At 40.8% G+C, this 20,206-nt stretch overlaps 2 protein-coding genes across 3 annotated transcripts; one reads left to right on the plus strand and one right to left on the minus strand.

The window, feature by feature from the left end:
* Positions 1 to 474: 474 nt before the first annotated feature.
* LOC136253751 (phosphatidylinositol phosphatase PTPRQ-like) lies at positions 475 to 18,685 on the plus strand. Its single transcript, XM_066046410.1, has 7 exons — positions 475 to 784; positions 1,177 to 1,449; positions 1,900 to 2,202; positions 15,976 to 16,308; positions 16,366 to 16,650; positions 18,285 to 18,617; positions 18,681 to 18,685. The coding sequence occupies exons 1-7, from the start codon at positions 475 to 477 to the stop codon at positions 18,683 to 18,685; spliced, it is 1,842 nt and encodes a 613-aa protein (XP_065902482.1).
* LOC136254629 (uncharacterized) lies at positions 9,559 to 14,153 on the minus strand. Of its 2 annotated transcripts, XM_066047374.1 has the most exons (3): positions 13,707 to 14,153; positions 13,005 to 13,643; positions 9,559 to 10,815 (listed from the first exon to the last, which is right to left on the minus strand). In XM_066047374.1, the coding sequence occupies exons 2-3, from the start codon at positions 13,630 to 13,632 to the stop codon at positions 9,788 to 9,790; spliced, it is 1,656 nt and encodes a 551-aa protein (XP_065903446.1). In that variant the 5' UTR covers positions 13,633 to 13,643; positions 13,707 to 14,153; the 3' UTR covers positions 9,559 to 9,787. The 2 variants fall into 2 exon arrangements, with proteins under 2 accessions (XP_065903446.1, XP_065903445.1); XM_066047373.1 differs by having other exon boundaries at positions 13,005 to 14,153.
* Positions 18,686 to 20,206: the final 1,521 nt, after the last annotated feature.

Below are 20,206 nucleotides of genomic sequence, written 5' to 3' on the forward strand. Positions count from 1 at the left end.
CCATATGCACATGCAGGGTAGCTACTTTAACTTAAGAATAGAACTAGGTCTGTAGCTATATCAACTAAGGAGTATAAATAAGTAAGTTTAGCAAAGATAGATTGTTCTAGGGTGATCGGTTATGTGCTTGTCCCATTTAATGCTCGCCCAGCTGCTGTTTGTCCATTGCCCTGGCATGCCATGCAGAGCTGTTGCAAGGTATAAATAAAGTATGATTGCTATAGAATATATAACTATTTGTACAATCTGCAAAAGATAAGTTTTGCTTATTTTGTTATTCCACAATTCTGTTATTCCGCATTTCACGTTCTCCTAACTCCCCAATTTGTGTACGGATTATGTTTTCATGAATAATTAAAGCAATAAGGTTGACGTGTCTGAAAAGTGTAATTGCACAGTTTATTACTGTATTTGTACAGAGCACATTCTATTTTTGAACTCTTAAATATAGCACCCAACCCACCTCAAAATGTCATGGCTGCATCAGTCAATTCTACTACAGTAGATGTCACCTGGGATCCACCCAGTATCACTAATGGGGTCCTACGCTATTACACTGTAGTGTATGGTAGTAGTGATGGCATGGAGGTGTTGGAAGTGAACTCTAGTGATGTGACCTCATCAGGAATGGGACAGGATATTGGTAGTGGTATAGATGTTGGCTCTATCTCACTATTAGTGTCAGGACTGGATCCCTTCACTAATTACACATTTTATGTGTTAGCAGTTACTGTGACACCAAGTGAACCTAGTGATGGTGTTACTGTGTTAACTAATGAGACAGGTAAGATCGTGTTATTGAAAAATACATTGAATTTGAAAGGTATATAGTAATGTGTATTAAAAGTTTAGTTTATAGGTAAGGAATAGAGTACAGATATGTTAGATTAAAGAGAGTGACTTCTTTTCTATGAAAGCTGTTGTTGCATGATTACCTGGCCGAATCACAGGTGTCATTAAGAGAGGTTTAAATGCAATGATGAGGGGTATATCTTAATTACAGATTATCTGTAAGGGACTGAATATCACTAACTTTGGAATGTTTAGTTCTATGCCTTGTGAATTGACTTTGTTTAATTAAAATGCATAATACAAGAACTTTGTTGCAATCAGTAAATGGTCAGTATTCCAATCCAATCAAAATGCATAGTATTATCATAGAAATGTTCTTCCTAGCTCCAAGTGTTCCAGTACAAGTCACAGCATATAATATCAGTTCCACATCTATTATGGTAACTTGGCAGCCACCAATATCACCCAATGGTATTGTGAGATCATATCGTATTGAGTTAACTACTGGAGGTGTGGCTGATAATACCTACACTGTCAACACTTCAATTATCATTAACATGTTGGAGAAATTCACTACTTATCAGATTCAAGTGTTTGCCACTACTGTTGCTGAGGGTGATGGTAGTGTAATTGTTATTGTAACAACTAATGAAGATAGTACGTTACAATTTGGTAGTAATTCTTGTAAATTTAGACTGTAATATTGCCTGTGCAATCATATGTACTGTATTCTCTGTAAACAGTGAATTAAGAATTTAGACTATCAGGCTTGTGAACGATGTCTATTATGAGCGTTCCTAAAGCCACTCCATTGTTTTACATTTAGAATCATTCTATTTACCATACCTTTTGCCAGTTATTCATACAGCCAAACACATGTAACCACTATGTTACAGTTCTCCATTTATTGGGTATATGGATGAGTGTTTTATTAGTATGACTCTTTTTTGCACTGCTTTTGCATTTCCAAGTACAGTACTGCTTGGTTTTTCAATGCTTTTAATAGGTGTAGTGTATAATAATTGTCATTCACTAAGCAACCATAGTACTTGTATTAACACAAAAGCTGATTGATTTTTTGATGTTATTAAAATTACTGCTTTACAGCACCTGGTCCTCCTGCTAGTCTATTTGTCAATGAGATCAACTCCACAGCAATAGTTGTCAGTTGGTCTGAACCAGATGTAACCAATGGAATTATCACATCATATGAAATCCTCTACTCTGTTGGTAACATACTTGATACAGATGCTATCAGTATACCAGTTGATGTGACCACAAACACTTCTTATCAAGTTATTATTGGTGGACTAGATCCCTTCACAACGTATGGTGTGGCTGTAAGGGCATATACTAGAATTGGAGCTGGAGAATTGACTAATACCTTCAGTATTCTAACTGATCCATACAGTAAGAATTCGTTAGTCTTAAATTAGCTTATATACTTGGTATTGTTGTACTGTATGTATACAGCACAGTGTTTTATTTTAAAATGCTAACAGCATAAATTCACCACTGCTGTGGTTGATACGTATATGTGACCGGATCTAAAAAAACCGGCGCATTTTTCAAATTCTATACTAATAATCTACTTAGCCAAGTGCATGCTCTGGCCATGTTTTAGCCTTGTATGCCAACAACTTTTGGAGTTACAGCCCTACAAAGTAGCAGCAACAGAAAGATTGATTTGTACATCAAGTATTGGGAAAATAAATTACAGGTGCTTACAAAAACGACTGTAACTTACAAACGCAATGTAGTACAGAGTTGCAACTTGCACTATCATGTTCGCCATGAATAGGGGAGTCCATTATATGTGAGTTTGTTTCTCCTACTACCTTTCTTCACTACATACAGAGATAAAATCGGTAAAGAAAAATCGATTGCATTCGACCGCTTCAACATGATGTAAACAAGCACCCATAACTCACATATCCTTTAGAGTAATTCTACGAAAATGTAGTTTGTTGCCCTAGCAACAAACAAAAGTTAACAGGCTAACTTCCATTGGGTGAGTTGTCAACATGTAACACCATGTGTGACCATCAGTCACCTGATTGCAGAAGTGCACATCATAATTAAATTCCACAATCCTAATATAGTAACAGGTCAGGCTTTGCTCATCATTATTATTACTGTCACGTTATGATTGTTTGGTGCTTTACCAGGGTCAATGATCCTCGAATATTCCTCAGGCAGTAAAGGATCTAAGCTTGTGAAGTTAACGATATCAAAATTTGATTGATGATCCCTGTGCACATGAGACTGATCCACTGACCTGCCGGATAGCTACAGCGTGAAACCAGCTAAGTTACATTATACTGTATCTTCGTTAGTAGCTAGCTGGTAGATTATGTTCAACGGAATTAAAGCTCACGATACACTATTCAGTATGATTGTGGCGCAGATGAAGCATAGCCAACAGCAAAGAATCCATGCGACCTACGTTCACATGTGTAGGCGGCCTCCCAAAGACTGCATGGACTACAGTTGATTTCGGATTGCTTGAGGATGAGGCTTGCGCGTGAGTCGCGATAGCGAATAGAGCTTGTTGGTTGAAATAGCTCACGTATTCAAGCAATCACATGTGCGGGTTGTTCACGGGCAGCCTGAGATCGACTTGATCAAATTTGTTAGGCAAACATGGGTTCCAGCCCATTTATTAGGTAGCTCGCAGCCGCTTATTTACTCAAAGCTATTTGATAACAGTGTTTCACCTTCAAACTTAAAACAAGCCCATCGCGGTTAAGGTCGCCTGTGCGTCGCCCTTGTTGTAACCGAGAAACTGCCGTACTAATTACCACTCTTCAGGCTTCTACTACATCTCCCACATAGCAACACACAAATCAATTAAGGTAAGTAGCCTACCACAATAACGCATTATTCTGTAACAATGTTACTGTTACATCAAGAACTCCAGGTTCCGCAAAAATTAATGGCATCCAATGCTTAGAGTGACATGCCATTTCAACAGGCTACTCATGCAAATATATATGTATATATATATATATATATATACATTCATAATTTAATGTTTCATAATGCTGCAGCCCTGCTCCTTCATGAGCCATGTCCCCGGATTATAGGCTATAGCTAGACATACGTAAAGCCACGCCCATTTGACCCAGTGTGTGTAGCAGCCAGCAGATATGCACAACACTGTACCTGCTGCTTTCATGGAGCCATGCCCACTACTCTAGGATCATAATATCAGCCACAGTTTGATAGTCTTATAGCTGGCCAGCTTATTTCATGAGCAACGCCCACTTGTGAGACTGCTTGTATTGATATATATGTGGAGCCATGCTAGCCGGTCATTACAAAGGTTGTGGGCATGTTCAAAGCCACGCTTTGCTTTAGGTACTGAACCAGTTTCGATGCCGCCCAGCAGTTGTTAGCTGCCTACTAAAGATTAGTACAAGGTAGTTAAATGCTTAAAGAACACAGTGGTGTAACAAAGTATGTAATATAATGCCAAAGTGATGATAGGCATGGTTGGACACCAGTTTAATTACATATGATAAGGAAGGGAAATTTTGCAGCAAAATCGGGCTGTTTCCAAAAAACAAAAACCACTACAACCAGGACTTACCACTTTAGGGTACATTAATCCCCATAGCCTAATGTATCTTCACCATAAATGCTGACTGTATTGACAAAACTGTTGGAAAGTTATTCTAATATATTGTACGTCAGATTTTTTCATTGTCCTATTCACAACTATCATCACTCATGGTGTTTGTGCTTTGCTTTAAGCTACAGGTATAGGTTCTCCTTTATCTGATTCACTCCAGCAGGGGCAAAGTTATAGGATTTCCCAGGAACAAAGTCCCATGCAAGGTGAAATGAGAACCCATAGCTGTGGACTACTTGTAACACATTTGCAAAATGAAAGTGCACACATACATTTAACTAGCAATTAAAATGCCATTTATGTAGCTTATTAAACTTAGATGTTAACGTTACCACTGGAACTTGAAACTTAGCAGTAAAGGACTGACTCATCACTGCTGTCACTATTCCAATCCAGCATTGACTTTTTCTCTATCACTCTTCCCTTCTTGCATACAGCTGCATATAGTTGCACTTTGTATCCATCATTCTGAGAGTTTGAATATAACATTGATCCCCCTTAGTGCCACCTCCAGCATGACACATACAATACTCACTACTCCCACTCTAGCCTGGGAGGTGACAGTGGGAATTGGTCTTCACCTGTTTTCATTAGTGTACCATAAGTGATTAAAATATAATGCATAAATGCTCCATCTTACGAGGAGCCCAGTGAGATTTTACATGATGGCGAGCAGTTAACCAGTGCTGTTTTACTCAATTCCACTTGTAATAATACTTATGTTGCACATTCTACATTCTTCACAATTGTGCATTAATAGCTAACAATTAATATGCATATCTACAGTCAACATTGTTCCCAACCCATTGGATCACATACCACAGTGCATGTATAATTTTCACTGCCATGATGCCAATTTATCATAATAATAGTTGCTTGTCACCTAAAGTATACGTACATTTTCATTGTACAGGCAGTCCATTACGACATCTACTCTAAAATTTCTCATTGTGCTACAGTCACATTAGAACTGCCTCCCAAGTTTAACCTAGATTGCACATTTAGAAGTCCTTACCGCATTCAAGGAGCAATATCCACATGCACATTTATTGTTCCCATCAATACTGCAGATGACAAAGCAATTGCTGCATCACTACAGAGATTGTTGAAATGTAGAGTTCAACACGTGTTAATCAAAATTAAAAATATTATATTTTATTACCCTTCAGAGTACTGCCTTCCCACTATCCACTACATCGCTGTTCGGCGTTTAACAGAACTGCTACCACAAAATACCTATTCAAACTTTACTGACCTTATTTTGCATTTTTTTCTCCTTACAATCGAGGTGGGATGTAGAAATTAACTGGCCATGCCATTAGGCTATCATCAAAACTGTTTGTGTTATCATTGAGGTTTTATTCATCTGTTATGGTGTGTCTGTAGACATTGTCATGGCCATTCATAGTCTGTGGTGCCCGTGTTGCAAAACATGACTGTTGTGAATGTACATACTTGTGGTGTATTAATGCATTAGTTGTGTATGCATGTTGTGCTTGCTGCAGCCATTGTTGGTTGTTGCGTATGAATGTCTGTAGTGTATTGATGTTGCGTTTGTTGCGCTCAATGTTGCTGCGTATGAATGTCTGTTGTTGTATGAATGTTCAGTTTGTTGCGACCGATATTTGTTGCGACCGATATTTGTTGTGATCAGTGTTTGTTGTGTATGAATGTCTGTTGTGTATGAATGTTGTGTTTTTGCTGTAATCAATGTTTGCTGCATATGAATGTCCGTTGTGTATAATGTTCAGTTTGTTGCGATCGATGTTTGCTGCATATGAATGTCTGTTGTGTATGACTGTTGAGTTTGTTGCGACCGATATTTGTTGCGACCGGTATTTGTTGTGATCAGCGTTCGTTGAGTAAGAATGTCTGTTGTGTATGAATGTTGCATTTGTTGCAATCAATGTTTGCTGCGTATGGATGTCCATTGTGTATGAATGTTCAGTTTGTTGCGATCAATGTCTTCTACTTTGAATTTCTGTTGTGTATAAATGTTCAGTTTGTTGCGACCGATATTTGTTGCGACCGATATTTGTTGTGATCAGTGTTTGTTGTGTACGAATATCTGTGGTGTATGGTGTATGAACGTTGCATTTGTTGCAATCAATGTTTGCTGCGTATGAATGTCCGTTGTGTATAAATGTTCAGTGTGTTGTGATCAATGTTTTCTGCATATGAATGTCCATTGTGTATAATGTTCAGTTTGTTGCGATCGATGTTTGCTGCGTATGAATGTCTGTTGTGTATGACTGTTGCATTTGTTGCAATCAATGTTCGCTGCGTATGAATGTCCATTGTGTATGAATGTTCAGTTTGTTGCGATCAATGTCTTCTACTTTGAATTTCTGTTGTGTATAAATGTTCAGTTTGTTGCGACCGATATTTGTTGCGACAGATATTTGTTGTGATCAGTGTCTGTTGTGTACGAATATCTGTGGTGTATGAACATTGCATTTGTTGCGATCAATGTTCGATGCGTATGAATGTCCGTTGTGTATAAATGTTCTGTGTGTTGCGATCAATGTTTGCTGTATATGAATGTTGAGTTTGCTGCAACCAGTATTTGCTGCAAACGATATTTGTTGTGATCAGTGTTTGTTGTGTATGAATGTCTGTTTTGTATGAATGTTGCATTTGTTATGATCAATGTTTGTTGCAATCAGTGTTCATTGCGATCAATGTTTGCTAAATATGTACGTCTGTTGCATATGAATGTTGAGTTTGTTGCACCTGACAATTGTTGTGTACATATGCCGTGCTTGCTACGGCCTGTGTTGTTGCTGTGTGTTCACGATTTGTGAGCTTGGTATTACAGAAGATGTCTGTCGAGAATGTTTTGTGGTTACAGTGTACTAATGTAGCATTTGCTATGTATGAATATCACGCTTGGTATGATCGATGTTTTGTTAGTCTGTTGCATATGACTGTTTCATCTGTTTACGACCAATATTTAGTGCGATAGATATTGCTGTTAACACGCATTCTGGTACTATTACCCAATCGCCCCGGTGCAGAAGTGCCGGGCACTCAAGTTGTCGCCAAAGCCTATACAGCATGAAGCCAGCCCTGCACCTTCTGCTCCGGGGTGATACATCAGATCACACTTCAACACTGATACCTATATAGCAGCTTACGGTACCTCACCTGCGTAGTACCACAAGTTACCTTAGGGTGATGATGGTTGACATCACGGGGAGGCGAGCACCATGCCCGCTTCTCACCACCCAACCACCCCCGAGCATCATGTAGCGGGCTGGCACTCGCCCCCCCATGGGGGGTACCTGTAACGAGAACACACGCAGCAAGGCACAGTTAACACTACACAATAGCAATACTTAAAGTACATAACCCCAATTAGCGGTAGCTTAGCAAACGATAATTTGGGTTAGGGGCAACTGAGGGGACTGACAATAGCACACAAGCAATATAACGAGTGAACACGCATGCAGCCTGGTATAAGCCAGTCATGCGAACACACGGTTATTAAGCGTGCAGCAACAGCATCATGATCCACGTACACACATGCAATAACACGCATGCAAATAACACGCATGCAAATAACACGCATGCAAATAACACGCATGCAAATAACACGCATGCAAATAACACGCATGCAAATAACACGCATGCAAATAACACGCATGCAAATAACACGCATGCAAATAACACGCATGCAAATAACACGCATGCAAGTAACACCCATGCAAGTAACACGCATGCAAGTAACACGCATGCAAGTAACACGCATGCAAATAACACGCATGCAAATAACACGCATGCAAATAACACGCATGCAATAATCACGCATGCAATCATGCAAATGACAACTGCAATCACACACGCACACATTGTAAGCCAGCGCAGAGGGGTAAAGCTGTGCAGAAGTCTGAATAAGTTTTGCACTACCTCGTCAGTTAAGATAGTATGTACGTAATATCGCTACTTGCACCCTATGCTTGCCCCTCAGTTGCCGTAAGTATGAGGTGTCATGTGAATAGGGGGAGGGAGGGTGGGAAAGTTTTCTAAACAGAGAGAATGTCACACTGAGACGGCGTGGTGGCTCACGAGAGACAATGTAGCACGTGATAGAATATCACACTGAGACAACGTGGCGGCTCACGAGAGACAGTGTAGCATGTGAAGATAACTCGCTAAGCTGTTTACCTATTTAGAAAGATTACATCCAGCTTGACAGCCTGTTATTCTGGTTTATTGTCTATACGCTATGTTAACAACCAGCGTGTACCAGGCATGTTAACTTCAATTTATTGGCAAGCAATAAATTATATTTAACACGCATTCTGGTACTATTACCCAATCGCCCCGGTGCAGAAGTGCCGGGCACTCAAGTTGTCGCCAAAGCCTATACAGCATGAAGCCAGCCCTGCACCTTCTGCTCCGGGGTGATACATCAGATCACACTTCAACACTGATACCTATATAGCAGCTTACGGTACCTCACCTGCGTAGTACCACAAGTTACCTTAGGGTGATGATGGTTGACATCACGGGGAGGCGAGCACCATGCCCGCTTCTCACCACCCAACCACCCCCGAGCATCATGTAGCGGGCTGGCACTCGCCCCCCCATGGGGGGTACCTGTAACGAGAACACACGCAGCAAGGCACAGTTAACACTACACAATAGCAATACTTAAAGTACATAACCCCAATTAGCGGTAGCTTAGCAAACGATAATTTGGGTTAGGGGCAACTGAGGGGACTGACAATAGCACACAAGCAATATAACGAGTGAACACGCATGCAGCCTGGTATAAGCCAGTCATGCGAACACACGGTTATTAAGCGTGCAGCAACAGCATCATGATCCACGTACACACATGCAATAACACGCATGCAAATAACACGCATGCAAATAACACGCATGCAAATAACACGCATGCAAATAACACGCATGCAAATAACACGCATGCAAATAACACGCATGCAAATAACACGCATGCAAATAACACGCATGCAAATAACACGCATGCAAGTAACACCCATGCAAGTAACACGCATGCAAGTAACACGCATGCAAATAACACGCATGCAAATAACACGCATGCAATAATCACGCATGCAATCATGCAAATGACAACTGCAATCACACACGCACACATTGTAAGCCAGCGCAGAGGGGTAAAGCTGTGCAGAAGTCTGAATAAGTTTTGCACTACCTCGTCAGTTAAGATAGTATGTACGTAATATCGCTACTTGCACCCAAATTCCCCCAAAATCCCCCCAGTTGCCCCCAGCGTAGCTGCATGGAAAATACCATATTTGAACTAATGATTGAAGTAGTGACATTTGTGATGATACAATATAGTGCATGTGGAGCAATTTGTCAAGTACATTGTTAGGCAGCTTGACTGTCTGGTTCCCATGTTGGTTGACCAGAGGCATCTGTGCGAGACAACAGTTCATAAATCTTGGATGTTAATGATGGTTGCTGGTGGATGTAAGTGAGGTAGGCATTGCTGGACCATCGACCTAAATTTTTGATCAGCCATGCTGGAAGTCCAGCGGCTGCTGCCGTAGTAGCTGCGCCGATCCGGAAACTGTGAGAAGCAAATTGAGAGTCATTAAGCCCGGCTTGCTGGAGGAGTTGGCGGAGCGACTTAGTGACAGCTGCACGCGTCAGAGGACGGAATCTGCCAGCTTGGTAAACAGGGGCAGTAGGGGCCACATCGCCAGAAAGCTTACGATAACGATCAAAGGCATGCCATGGGCAAGTTGAAGAGTTGGTGTTAAAAATTTTAACTGTGCATCCGCGACGAAACGGATCTGTCTTGGACTGGTGTAGGGTGATGGTAATGTGATCGACAGAGAGCGTAACATCACACCAGCGGAGGTTAGTGTATTCACTCACCCTTAAAAAGCCATAAAAAGCCATGGTGAATGCAGCCCATAGCATTCGTTGCTCGTGGATGGTGTAGCGTGATTGACATAGTTGCTCTTTAAGGGTATGCATGATATTCACGGTGATAGGCAAGCGGGTACGCTGGTTGTCACCTTGCAGACGTCGAATACCTCTGCATACTAGCTGTAATAGATCGCCCACAGTAGGGTCTGACATACCTTGCTCTATGTGGAATAGGCGGATGGCTGCTAAGTAGACTTTGATGGTTTTATAAGACACAAGGTTGGATTCATGAGCACAGAAGTATTGAAGTGTCAGTGATGATGCTGGAACTGAGATAAGGGTGTACTGACTACAAAATGACTGAAACTTTGCTATTCCTGACTGATAGGTTCTTCTGGTAGATTCGGCAATACCATGATACCGGCATTGCAGGAGGCGATTGTGAAGGTTTGAGTTGGCCATGCATGGATGCGGTCTGGGAGTAAGTTGGCTTCTGGGGCTAGTTTTCTGAAGTTCTCCATCTGAAAACGAGAGAGGGAGTCAGCTATGTTATTGCAAACACCGGGGACATGAATCACACATACATTAATGTTATAATTACTGGCACAAAAATACAGCAAGCGGACCAAAGCCATGAGATGGGGTGCACGAGTAGAGCCCCTGCTCCAGATATCAACAACAGCTTGATTATCACAGTGGAAGAGGATTTTTTGTCGGGACCAGAAGGAACCCCATGTGTGGACTGCTGCTACTATCGCAAATAATTCTTTCCATGTGATGTCCTGCTTACCTTGTAGGGTTGACCAATGGGATTGGAGCCACCTACCATCCCAGTACGCTCCCCATCCATGCAGTCCAGAGGCGTCAGTGTAGAGATGTAGTGCTGGCGAAGGTATCCATCTCGTATTTAAAATAAGGCTTGTGCCTGACCATTCCGGTAAGAAATCTAGCCACCATTGCAAGTCCAGGTATGCTTCAGTTGTCAGGCTAATGCGGTGATGTAGGTGGGACACAGTGTTGCTGAGATCAATCATTCTGCGTAAGAAGATACGTCCAGCCGGGACCACCTTGCAGCAGAAGGATAACTTTCCTATAAGGGACAACAACTCACGCTGAGTGCATTTGTCCCGCTGTCTCATCCAACGTAGCTCATCCATTAAAGCATGTTTCCGATCATCTGAAATACTGGCTTCCATTGTGAGACTGTTTAGGAGGATGCCAAGGAAGGTTAATGAGGTAGTAGGACCTTCAACTTTGGACAGTTTAATCGGGGCGTTAATTTTTTCACACAATGTGAACATTGATTGTAAGTTTTGTGCACATACAGGTGAGGTTGCTGGCCCAGCAGTAAAGAAGTCGTCAAGGTAGTGCAGCAGGTGTTGCACACCGTATGAATGGTGCAAGATCCAGTGGATGGCTATTGAAAGCTGGTTAAAGAGATAAGGGGCAGATCTAAGGCCAAAAGGCAAACAGGTGTCTATGAAGAATTGTTGTCGCCAGCAAATGCCTAATAGGTTCCAGTCCTCCGGTCTAACTGGTATTAGGCGAAAAGCATTCTTAAGATCTATCTTACTCATTAGTGCTCCTGGACCTAGGTTATTAAGAATTGCGTAAGCATCATCTATGGTGCAATAGGATAGTGAGTATAATTCTGGGTCAATAAAATCATTTATACTTTGTGCAAAAGGTGCTGAAAGGTGGTATATAATTCGCCAACCCCCATCATGTTTAGGCACAAGACCTAAACCCGAGGTGCGAAAATTGGGGAGGGGTGGTTGGTCAAAAGGACCGAGGACTCGTCCGGCTTCACACTCCTCTTTGAGCGTTGCATCAATGACTTCGGGCTGCTGGAAAGCAGACTCTAAATTTAAAGCTAGGTGCGTGAACTGGGGGCCTGTGTAGCCAATTGTACAGCCAAGTCTTAAGTTATCAATAAGTTGTCTGACGAAGACTTTGTCGGGATGGTTACTTAATTCACGTTCAAGGGTGAACGGTCGTAGTGGAGTCCACGGAAGTGGTTTAAAAATGGCGGAGCTGTCCTTTGAAGGACAGCTCTTGCCCGAGTGGGGCCCGCCGCAGTTCTCACATCTGTGAGCAAATCTGCAGTTTGCACGGTGGCAGTATGACCTGTTGAAGTCACGGCATGTGTTGACAAGGAATGGGGTGGGGCGCTGTTGGAAGAAAGCGGGAGCGTGCTGCTGTGTGTTAGGAGGGGCTGGATGTTGTCCTCCATGGGTATGTGAAGGAGAGGGACGAAAAGGACAGTGGTTGGGATAATGAGTGGTACTACCACAATGAGTGCATGGCCAGCGGTTTGGTTGAGCTGATGTACCAGGGAAGTGCTCAAGCCATAGGTCTATGTCGCGGACATCCCATCGTAACGATGGGTCGGTAGCAGCCTTGGTACGAAACTTTGCATCGTAACTAAGCCAGGCATGTAGGGGATGATTTGTGTTTGCGGAGGTAATAATTCGCTGATAAGCGATCAAGTATGGAGCACATGAGGGGTTAAAAGATATGCGGAAAGCTAGATACACATTCCACGCTTCCATCCATGCACCAAATGATGTTATTTTCTTGGTGTTTGCTGGGGGCTGAATGGAGACATTGTCTCCTGACTGGCTTAGCTGTAGTGTAAGAGTCTGGGACTGGGGCTCTGGTGCACCAAACATGGATTTGGGTAGAAGAGTGGTGAAGTCAATGTACTCACCTTTGGTTATCTTCTCTTGTATCCTGGTTGGGCAGGGTGGTAAAGAAGGTTGGGGGAGTGACAGGGTCTGATGGGGTGCCCTTGTTGAAGTAGAGTTGACAACTGGTGTAACGTGGGCTGGGGTGCGACTTGCTGCAATTTGCAGCGACACTGGATTGTTTGAGTGAACTGGAAGAGAGGCAGCTGACAGGCGGTCGTCCTCTATCGCTTCTGATTCATTACCAGCAGCATGCGTGTCACTAGTGCTTGCGGGCCGAGTGTCGTGGGTTGGTTGAAGGATACTGGTCAGTTGGTTAAGGAGTTGCTGTGGCAAAGCAGAGGTGACACTCCCTGGGCGGGATGGTGGATTTCCTCCTGAGTTATTAGCGGTGGTTATTTGGTGGGTATTGGTGGAGTCTTCTTGTGGGCCTTCCCCTTGTGAGCTGTTGGCGGCATCTGTTTGCAAGTGTGAATGCAGGCGATCGATCAGAGCAGCTTTATTTCCTAGAGTTTGTAACTTGAAGTGTTTCAGATGGGATTTTAGGGCAGCCACGGTTAGAGCATTCAATTGAGTTTTTGATGCGCCGGCGAGGCTATAAGGCGTGGCGGGGCTAGTTTCCTCTGACGCGTTGCGGCGTGTTGCTGGCATGGCGGTAATTACTATGAGGAAGTTAGCAAATACACATCTTAATTAACAACAACACAAACAAAAAACAAACATACGTGAATTCGGAGAGACGTGTAGAATTATCGAAATAGAAGCTTCACTGACGGAGTCTATGTTCAAGTACTTGCTCGGCACGTACCAGTGCAGGTGACGGCGATGACTTCAGTGGGAGCGAACAAGGGGTTGAATCACGTTTAGAACGACGTTACTGAAGTTCTCCAAATCCGGGATAGTCTCTTGGAAAGTTTTCTAAACAGAGAGAATGTCACACTGAGACGGCGTGGTGGCTCACGAGAGACAATGTAGCACGTGATAGAATATCACACTGAGACAACGTGGCGGCTCACGAGAGACAGTGTAGCATGTGAAGATAACTCGCTAAGCTGTTTACCTATTTAGAAAGATTACATCCAGCTTGACAGCCTGTTATTCTGGTTTATTGTCTATACGCTATGTTAACAACCAGCGTGTACCAGGCATGTTAACTTCAATTTATTGGCAAGCAATAAATTATATTTTCCAATTGCTTGCACAGTGAATGTAGTGCTTGTTGTGGCTGTTGTTCTGGCATGATTAACAACTGTTGTGTATGAACACTCATCGTTTCATTGTGACTGTGTATTATGCAACTGTATAACAACAATAACACACATTACTCATCTCATAGTTAACCTTCATTGTTCGTTATTACTTGGCTTGTACACACAAGTTATTCTATGCCTTTCGTACATTCTCATTTGTCATTATTGATAGTTAACGACCTACATGTTATTTTGCATTACAAGCAATGATGTTGTCTCACGGTATAGTATTGGTTGATATGTTGTTGCATATATTCACTGTATAATAATATACAAGTTGCAGATACATACTCCATAATGGTAGTTACCATATTAATTGATGCATTATATCTGTGCTTGCATCATATACATTTATGTACTTATGTTACTGTACATTTTTGTCAATTTTCATGTAACTGTTTACAATTACTTTGGGGGAAATTGGGCACAAATTGCTGAATAATTAAAGTCAATAGCTGCCTAGTCCAAGGCTGTGTGTGTGTTATCACAAAATGCTACCTGTCATTAAATTTAATGTGTCACAACTGAATGTGCTAATCCTTGTTATAATTGTATGTTTGCAATGTGGTTGCTGAATGTTGCTGCTGCTGGCTTGGCATAAGTCATACTGGATGTATTATGTAAAGTTTGCTGTGACAGTGATAACACATACTCATTGCCTATTTGTGCTAGTGTATCATACCTCGGTTGCCCTACCTCCCCCAAAGAGTTGTATGTATATGTATGTATGTCTGTATAACTGGTCTGTAAAGTGATGTGTTGTTGTAATATGTTGTGGCCGCATGCCGTAATGTTATAGAGTTAGGTGCGGTGGAAGGGCAGTTTGTGTAGGAAAGCATGCAGTAATGTGTTGTGGTATGCTTGTACATGCTCAAGTTAGCATGTTTACAAATATTTTTGAACTATGCTTGAGTAGCGAATAATATGGTACCCATGTTTTTATCATTGCACCCTTTCTTCATAAAGAACAAAGCATTAAAAAATTTTACGAAATTATTTTAATTACACAAATATTATATGCATTGCAATCAATAGCCAATACTGAAAATTTAGACCATTATGTCGGGTTTTCGCAGATCCGGTCACATATTGCTATAAGGTACTGAAAACTTGAAGTCATTCTAGAGATGTTTTACAGTGTGTTGTAGTTACCTTATATTTTTTGCTGTATGTATGTATGTATGTACATATGCATGTAGTTACACTTTTTTTTCCTTGCCATGACCACGATCAGATCTGTGGTCACATGTTAGTCCGAGGATTTACATACTCGTCTCTTTTTTTTTGTACACATTCATCATAATCATGATGGTTTCTCCCCCTTATGTGTGATGGTACACTGTACATTTTGTGACAATTCGATATCTATGTTTCAACCTAATTGTACATTCACTGCATTGTGGTGTAGTGATACTGTAACATAGCTGTTGTATAGTGCTGCTCAAGCGTAACATCGCACTCGTTTGCACCACTCGATTGTGAGTGATTAAAAAAAAACACTAATTAAAGGAAGTGCACTTGTTTTCTTTGCGAGTATTCATTCTGTTTCATATGGGATGAATACTCATGAAGGAAACAAGTGCCATACCCTTTAATTAGTAAGCTTTTTCATCACTCGCAATCAAGCGGTGCAAGCGAGTGCAACGTTACATTTGAGTGGTACTGTAGTTACTTGTGCTAGCATGCACAAGTCATAATCCTGAATATACAATAGTTACTGTTTGCTAACATCATACTATATTAGGTTCATCCCCACCAGTAGGATTTATGGTAATGGTACTCAGTTCAACTACAGTACAGTTATCATGGCGATATCCTGAGTTACCAAATGGTGAGATCAGAGGTTACTCCATTCTCTATTCATCAATACCAGATAATGAGATGATGATGCTAAACATCACCTTAGACACTATTGATGATACTAGTAACCAGACTACTATAGTGTCAGGGTTGACACCATTCACCTACTATGGCTTTCGTGTTAGAGCATTCTCCTTTGGTGACCAAAATGAGAGACCTAATTTTGTCCATGTTGGAATATCAAGTGTTGAAATACGTGTGAGAACTGATGAAGATGGTAAGATATTTCTTTTATCACTTGTGTAATTACATTGGTACGTCGTATGTGCTATAGTTCCAGAAGCTCCTACCAACTTCCTAGCACATGCTACAACTTCTACAATGATAGAATTATCATGGAATTCTCCATCAGTCACTAATGGGATTATAGTAGGCTACACTGTGACCTACTCTCATACTGATAATAGTAACACTTTTATGATAACATATAATGATAGCACATTTGAAGACACAATTAATAATCTCAACAAGTACACAGAGTACACAATGGTCATTTATGCTAACACTAGTGCTGGAGCAGGTGATAATGCTACAAGTACAGTGAGGACATTGGAAGATGGTTAGTAAATTACCACCATACATGTAACACCAAACTGTAAAAAAATGTTTATTCTTTTAACAAATGTGACTGGATCTGCAAAAACTGGTCTTATTAGGAAGTTGTTTTTTTGTTGTTTGTTTTTTCACACAAACACAAAAGTTTTATGAATGCACTATCAAATTTCACTGTCACAGTCAACCAGAGTAAAGTAGTCTGCTTTTGCCAGCTGCTTTTTTAAAGCACAGTGGCAAGCTGTACAAGTGGTTTGGGGTCTTCATGGAGCCCTGGCCAACCAGGAGATGGCTGTGTGTGGCTGTGCAGCTCCGTGGTATTGGACAATGACCTGTGCTGTAAATTCCTTTCATTTTAGCCAGTTTTGTTCCATGAATGGCCCATAAGTTGGCCTAATTCATCCCAAAACGTTACTCTTCAAAATTTAAACAGCACTTTTCCCGCCTTCCAGGCCCCCTGCCTCCCACCCCTTTTGGAGCTCTCCTGTATAGCCAACCTCGGTTAAAAAGTTATCTAAAATGGCAGGAAACTTAGCTATTGACTACTTCTTCAATGGATGATCTGAAAGGTAATAAATTGTTGTAAAACATGTGAAAATTTGGTATGCTTAGCTACCACCATTCGTATGCTACAACACTCTGAATATTTAAAACTGGTGTTTTTCGATACTTTTAAATTGGCAATAAGACCAGTGTTCCCAGACACGGTCACAAATGACATTTGAAATCCAATTCGTCAATCAAGTAATCACTGCAAAGATGTATTGTCTATTACTTATTAATAACAGCATAATATAGCCGCACTTACTATAAAAATGATTGATATTAACATCATTACAGTAATTTTCACCCATCACATTCGAACTTTTAATCGCACTTTTTAAAAAGTCTTACTACATATCCATGGGCTCAAAAACACACAGAAGCTCAAAAACACACAGGGGCTCAGCAAGTACTTCATCCCAAGCTATGGAATACACACCTTAGGTATGTTTAACTTCTAAGGTGGTTAAATAAATGTTGGAATCATGAGTTACTGTATACTAGAGTCTATATACTGGATAAACATGCTTCATCTTGTACGCTCATTGTGTGCTTGGCTTTTGAAGTTAGCATTGATTGAATTAATATTGAGTACTAAAATACAACATTCACTCAGTAGAATTATCACACAGTTGCAGTGAAATCTGTGTACTGCTTTATGAACGATTTCCTTTCTGATTACTATCTGTAAGGCACTGTACGTATGTACATACAAACCATTAACAGTGGGTAACTTTCAGAGGTAACTTTATTAAAATCAATCACTTTAATTTTTATTCTTTTGAAAAGTATCACTGCAGTGATGGGAAATCCATTAATTTGTATAGTGTAAAAAGGATGAAGATACGGTGTGAAGATTCTTGGGTTACCTGTAATTTAATGTACTGTGCCATTTGTGTCTTGCATTGTTTGAAACAAACAAGTACAAACAAAATTTTGGAATTTTAAGGTCAAGTAGGGATCATAGAAATAAAAAGTAATGAGTAGCCTGTACAAGTGGATATTTAATTCCTGTGAGTATATACAGTAGAACATATATGGTAGTATTTATTATTGTAATGTAAGTGTCACTACATGTATTTCTTTGTGTCTTCACAGCACCCAACCCACCTCAGAATGTTTTAGCTTTGGCAGTCAATTCTACTACAATAGAGGTCACCTGGGATCCGCCCAGTATCACTAATGGGATCCTACGCTATTACACTGTAGTGTATGGTAGTAGTGATGGCATGGAGGTGATGGAAGTGAACTCTAGTGATGTGACCTCATCAGGAATGGGACAGGATATTGGTAGTGGTATAAATGTTGGCTCTATCTCTCTATTAGTGTCAGGACTTGATCCCTTCACTAATTACACATTTTATGTGTTAGCAGTTACTTTAACACCAAGTGAAGCTAGTGATAGAGTTACTGTGTTAACTAATGAGACAGGTAAGATCGTGTTATTGAAAAATACATTGAATTTGAAAGGTATATAGTAATGTGTATTAAAAGTTTAGTTTATAGGTAAGGAATAGAGTACAGATTTGTTAGATTAAAGAGAGTGACTTCTTTCTATGAAAGCTGTTGTTGCATGATTACCTGGCTGAATCACAGGTGTCATTAAGAGAGGTTTAAATGCAGTGATGAGAGGTATATCAAGACACACGGTAGTGTGTCGTGCGGCCCAAGAAGCCGGCGCGCAACCCCGTGAGTATATTGACAGGAAGAAAGAAAACGCAATTTTCGCACCTCCGTAGCTCTGTGTTGCCTTGATGAAACAAGACAAATTTTGTTGTGTACATTCCCTCCACCTTCAGCACTCCACATTCCAAATTCGAGCGAAATCGCTTCAGGCATTCCTGAGATATGCGACTTCAAAAATTGGTTTAGTTTCTTCGTTTTTTTTTCTTCTTATTTTTCTTCCTCTTTTCGCACACTTACAAAAACTGCTATAAAACGCGAACGCGTTATCCGATTGCCTTGAAATTTGGCACACAGAAGGGGGGTATAAAGGCGCATCTCTGTACTAACTTTGGCTGGAATACCATAAACAGGCTAAGAGTTATGAGCAATTATGCACGAAAAATAACACCAATATGTTGTCACGCCTACAGGGTAAACCGCGTATGGGAAGAAGCTGAAAATCGGTGGGTGAATAGGTTAACTATTGAACCTCAAACCTTTTGTGGTTTGAAAGCAATCGAGCTAAAAACCAGGAAGATACAGCGAAAAAATCAACAGTGTGTAACAATTACGCAATCGAGATTAGCTAATTTATTATTATTATTATTATTATTATTATGCTTGCCACGCCTACCAGATAAACCACTTGGGGTAATGCTTTGAAAATCGCTGTACAGATGGAGTTATCATCTTAGAAAGGCTCTTCAATGGTGTAGAAGAATCAGACTTAAAGCCACGGAGTTATAACACGAAATCCAAGTTGGTGTAGCAAGTGCGAGATCGAGATACTCTAATAGAGCAGTCATCCTAATAGAGCAGTCACCCTGAACAGAATTCAAGAGATCAGTTAGAAATAAGTAACCTGTACAGAGATCAGCTACAAACAAATCACCCTGTAGAGAGTTCAGCTACAAACAATTCACCCTGTTCAGACATCAGTTAGAAGAAGTTTTCTTGTAGAGAGTTCAGTTACAAACAAATCACCCTGTTGAAAGATCAGCTAGAAGATGTCACCTTGTAGATAGTTCAGTTACAAAGAAACCACCATGTAGAGAATTCAGCTACAAACTAGTGACCCTGTAGATACATCAGCTAGAAGAAGTTACCTTGTAGAGAGTTCAGCTACAAAGAAACCATTGTGTAAAGAGCTCAGCTGCAAACAAATCACCTATACAGAATTCAGCTACAAACAAATCACCCTGTAGAGAGATCAGCTAGAAGAAGTTACCTTGTAGATAGTTCAGCTACAAACAATTCACCCTGTACAGAGCTCAGTTAAAAGAGGTTTCCTTGTAGAGAGTTCAGCTACAGACAAATCACCCTGTAGAGAGATCAGTTAGAAGAAGTTACCTTGT

This window comes from Dysidea avara, chromosome 4, assembly GCF_963678975.1.
Source record: "Dysidea avara chromosome 4, odDysAvar1.4, whole genome shotgun sequence".
Lineage (NCBI taxonomy): Eukaryota > Metazoa > Porifera > Demospongiae > Dictyoceratida > Dysideidae > Dysidea > Dysidea avara.

What these genes read in the sequence shown, in the direction of transcription:
- LOC136253751 (XM_066046410.1), top strand. Translation starts at nt 475, where the DNA reads ATGGCTGCATCAGTCAATTCTACTACAGTAGATGTCACCTGGGATCCA. An exon ending in TGTAACAACTAATGAAGATA is followed by an intron (nt 1,450 to 1,899) that starts GTACGTTACAAT and finishes ACTGCTTTACAG; the next exon opens with CACCTGGTCCTCCTGCTAGT. An exon ending in TATTCTAACTGATCCATACA is followed by an intron (nt 2,203 to 15,975) that starts GTAAGAATTCGT and finishes ATACTATATTAG; the next exon opens with GTTCATCCCCACCAGTAGGA.
- LOC136254629 (XM_066047374.1), bottom strand. Translation starts at nt 13,632, where the DNA reads ATGCCAGCAACACGCCGCAACGCGTCAGAGGAAACTAGCCCCGCCACG. An exon ending in ACAAGAGAAGATAACCAAAG is followed by an intron (nt 10,816 to 13,004) that starts GTGAGTACATTG and finishes TCTCGTTTTCAG; the next exon opens with ATGGAGAACTTCAGAAAACT.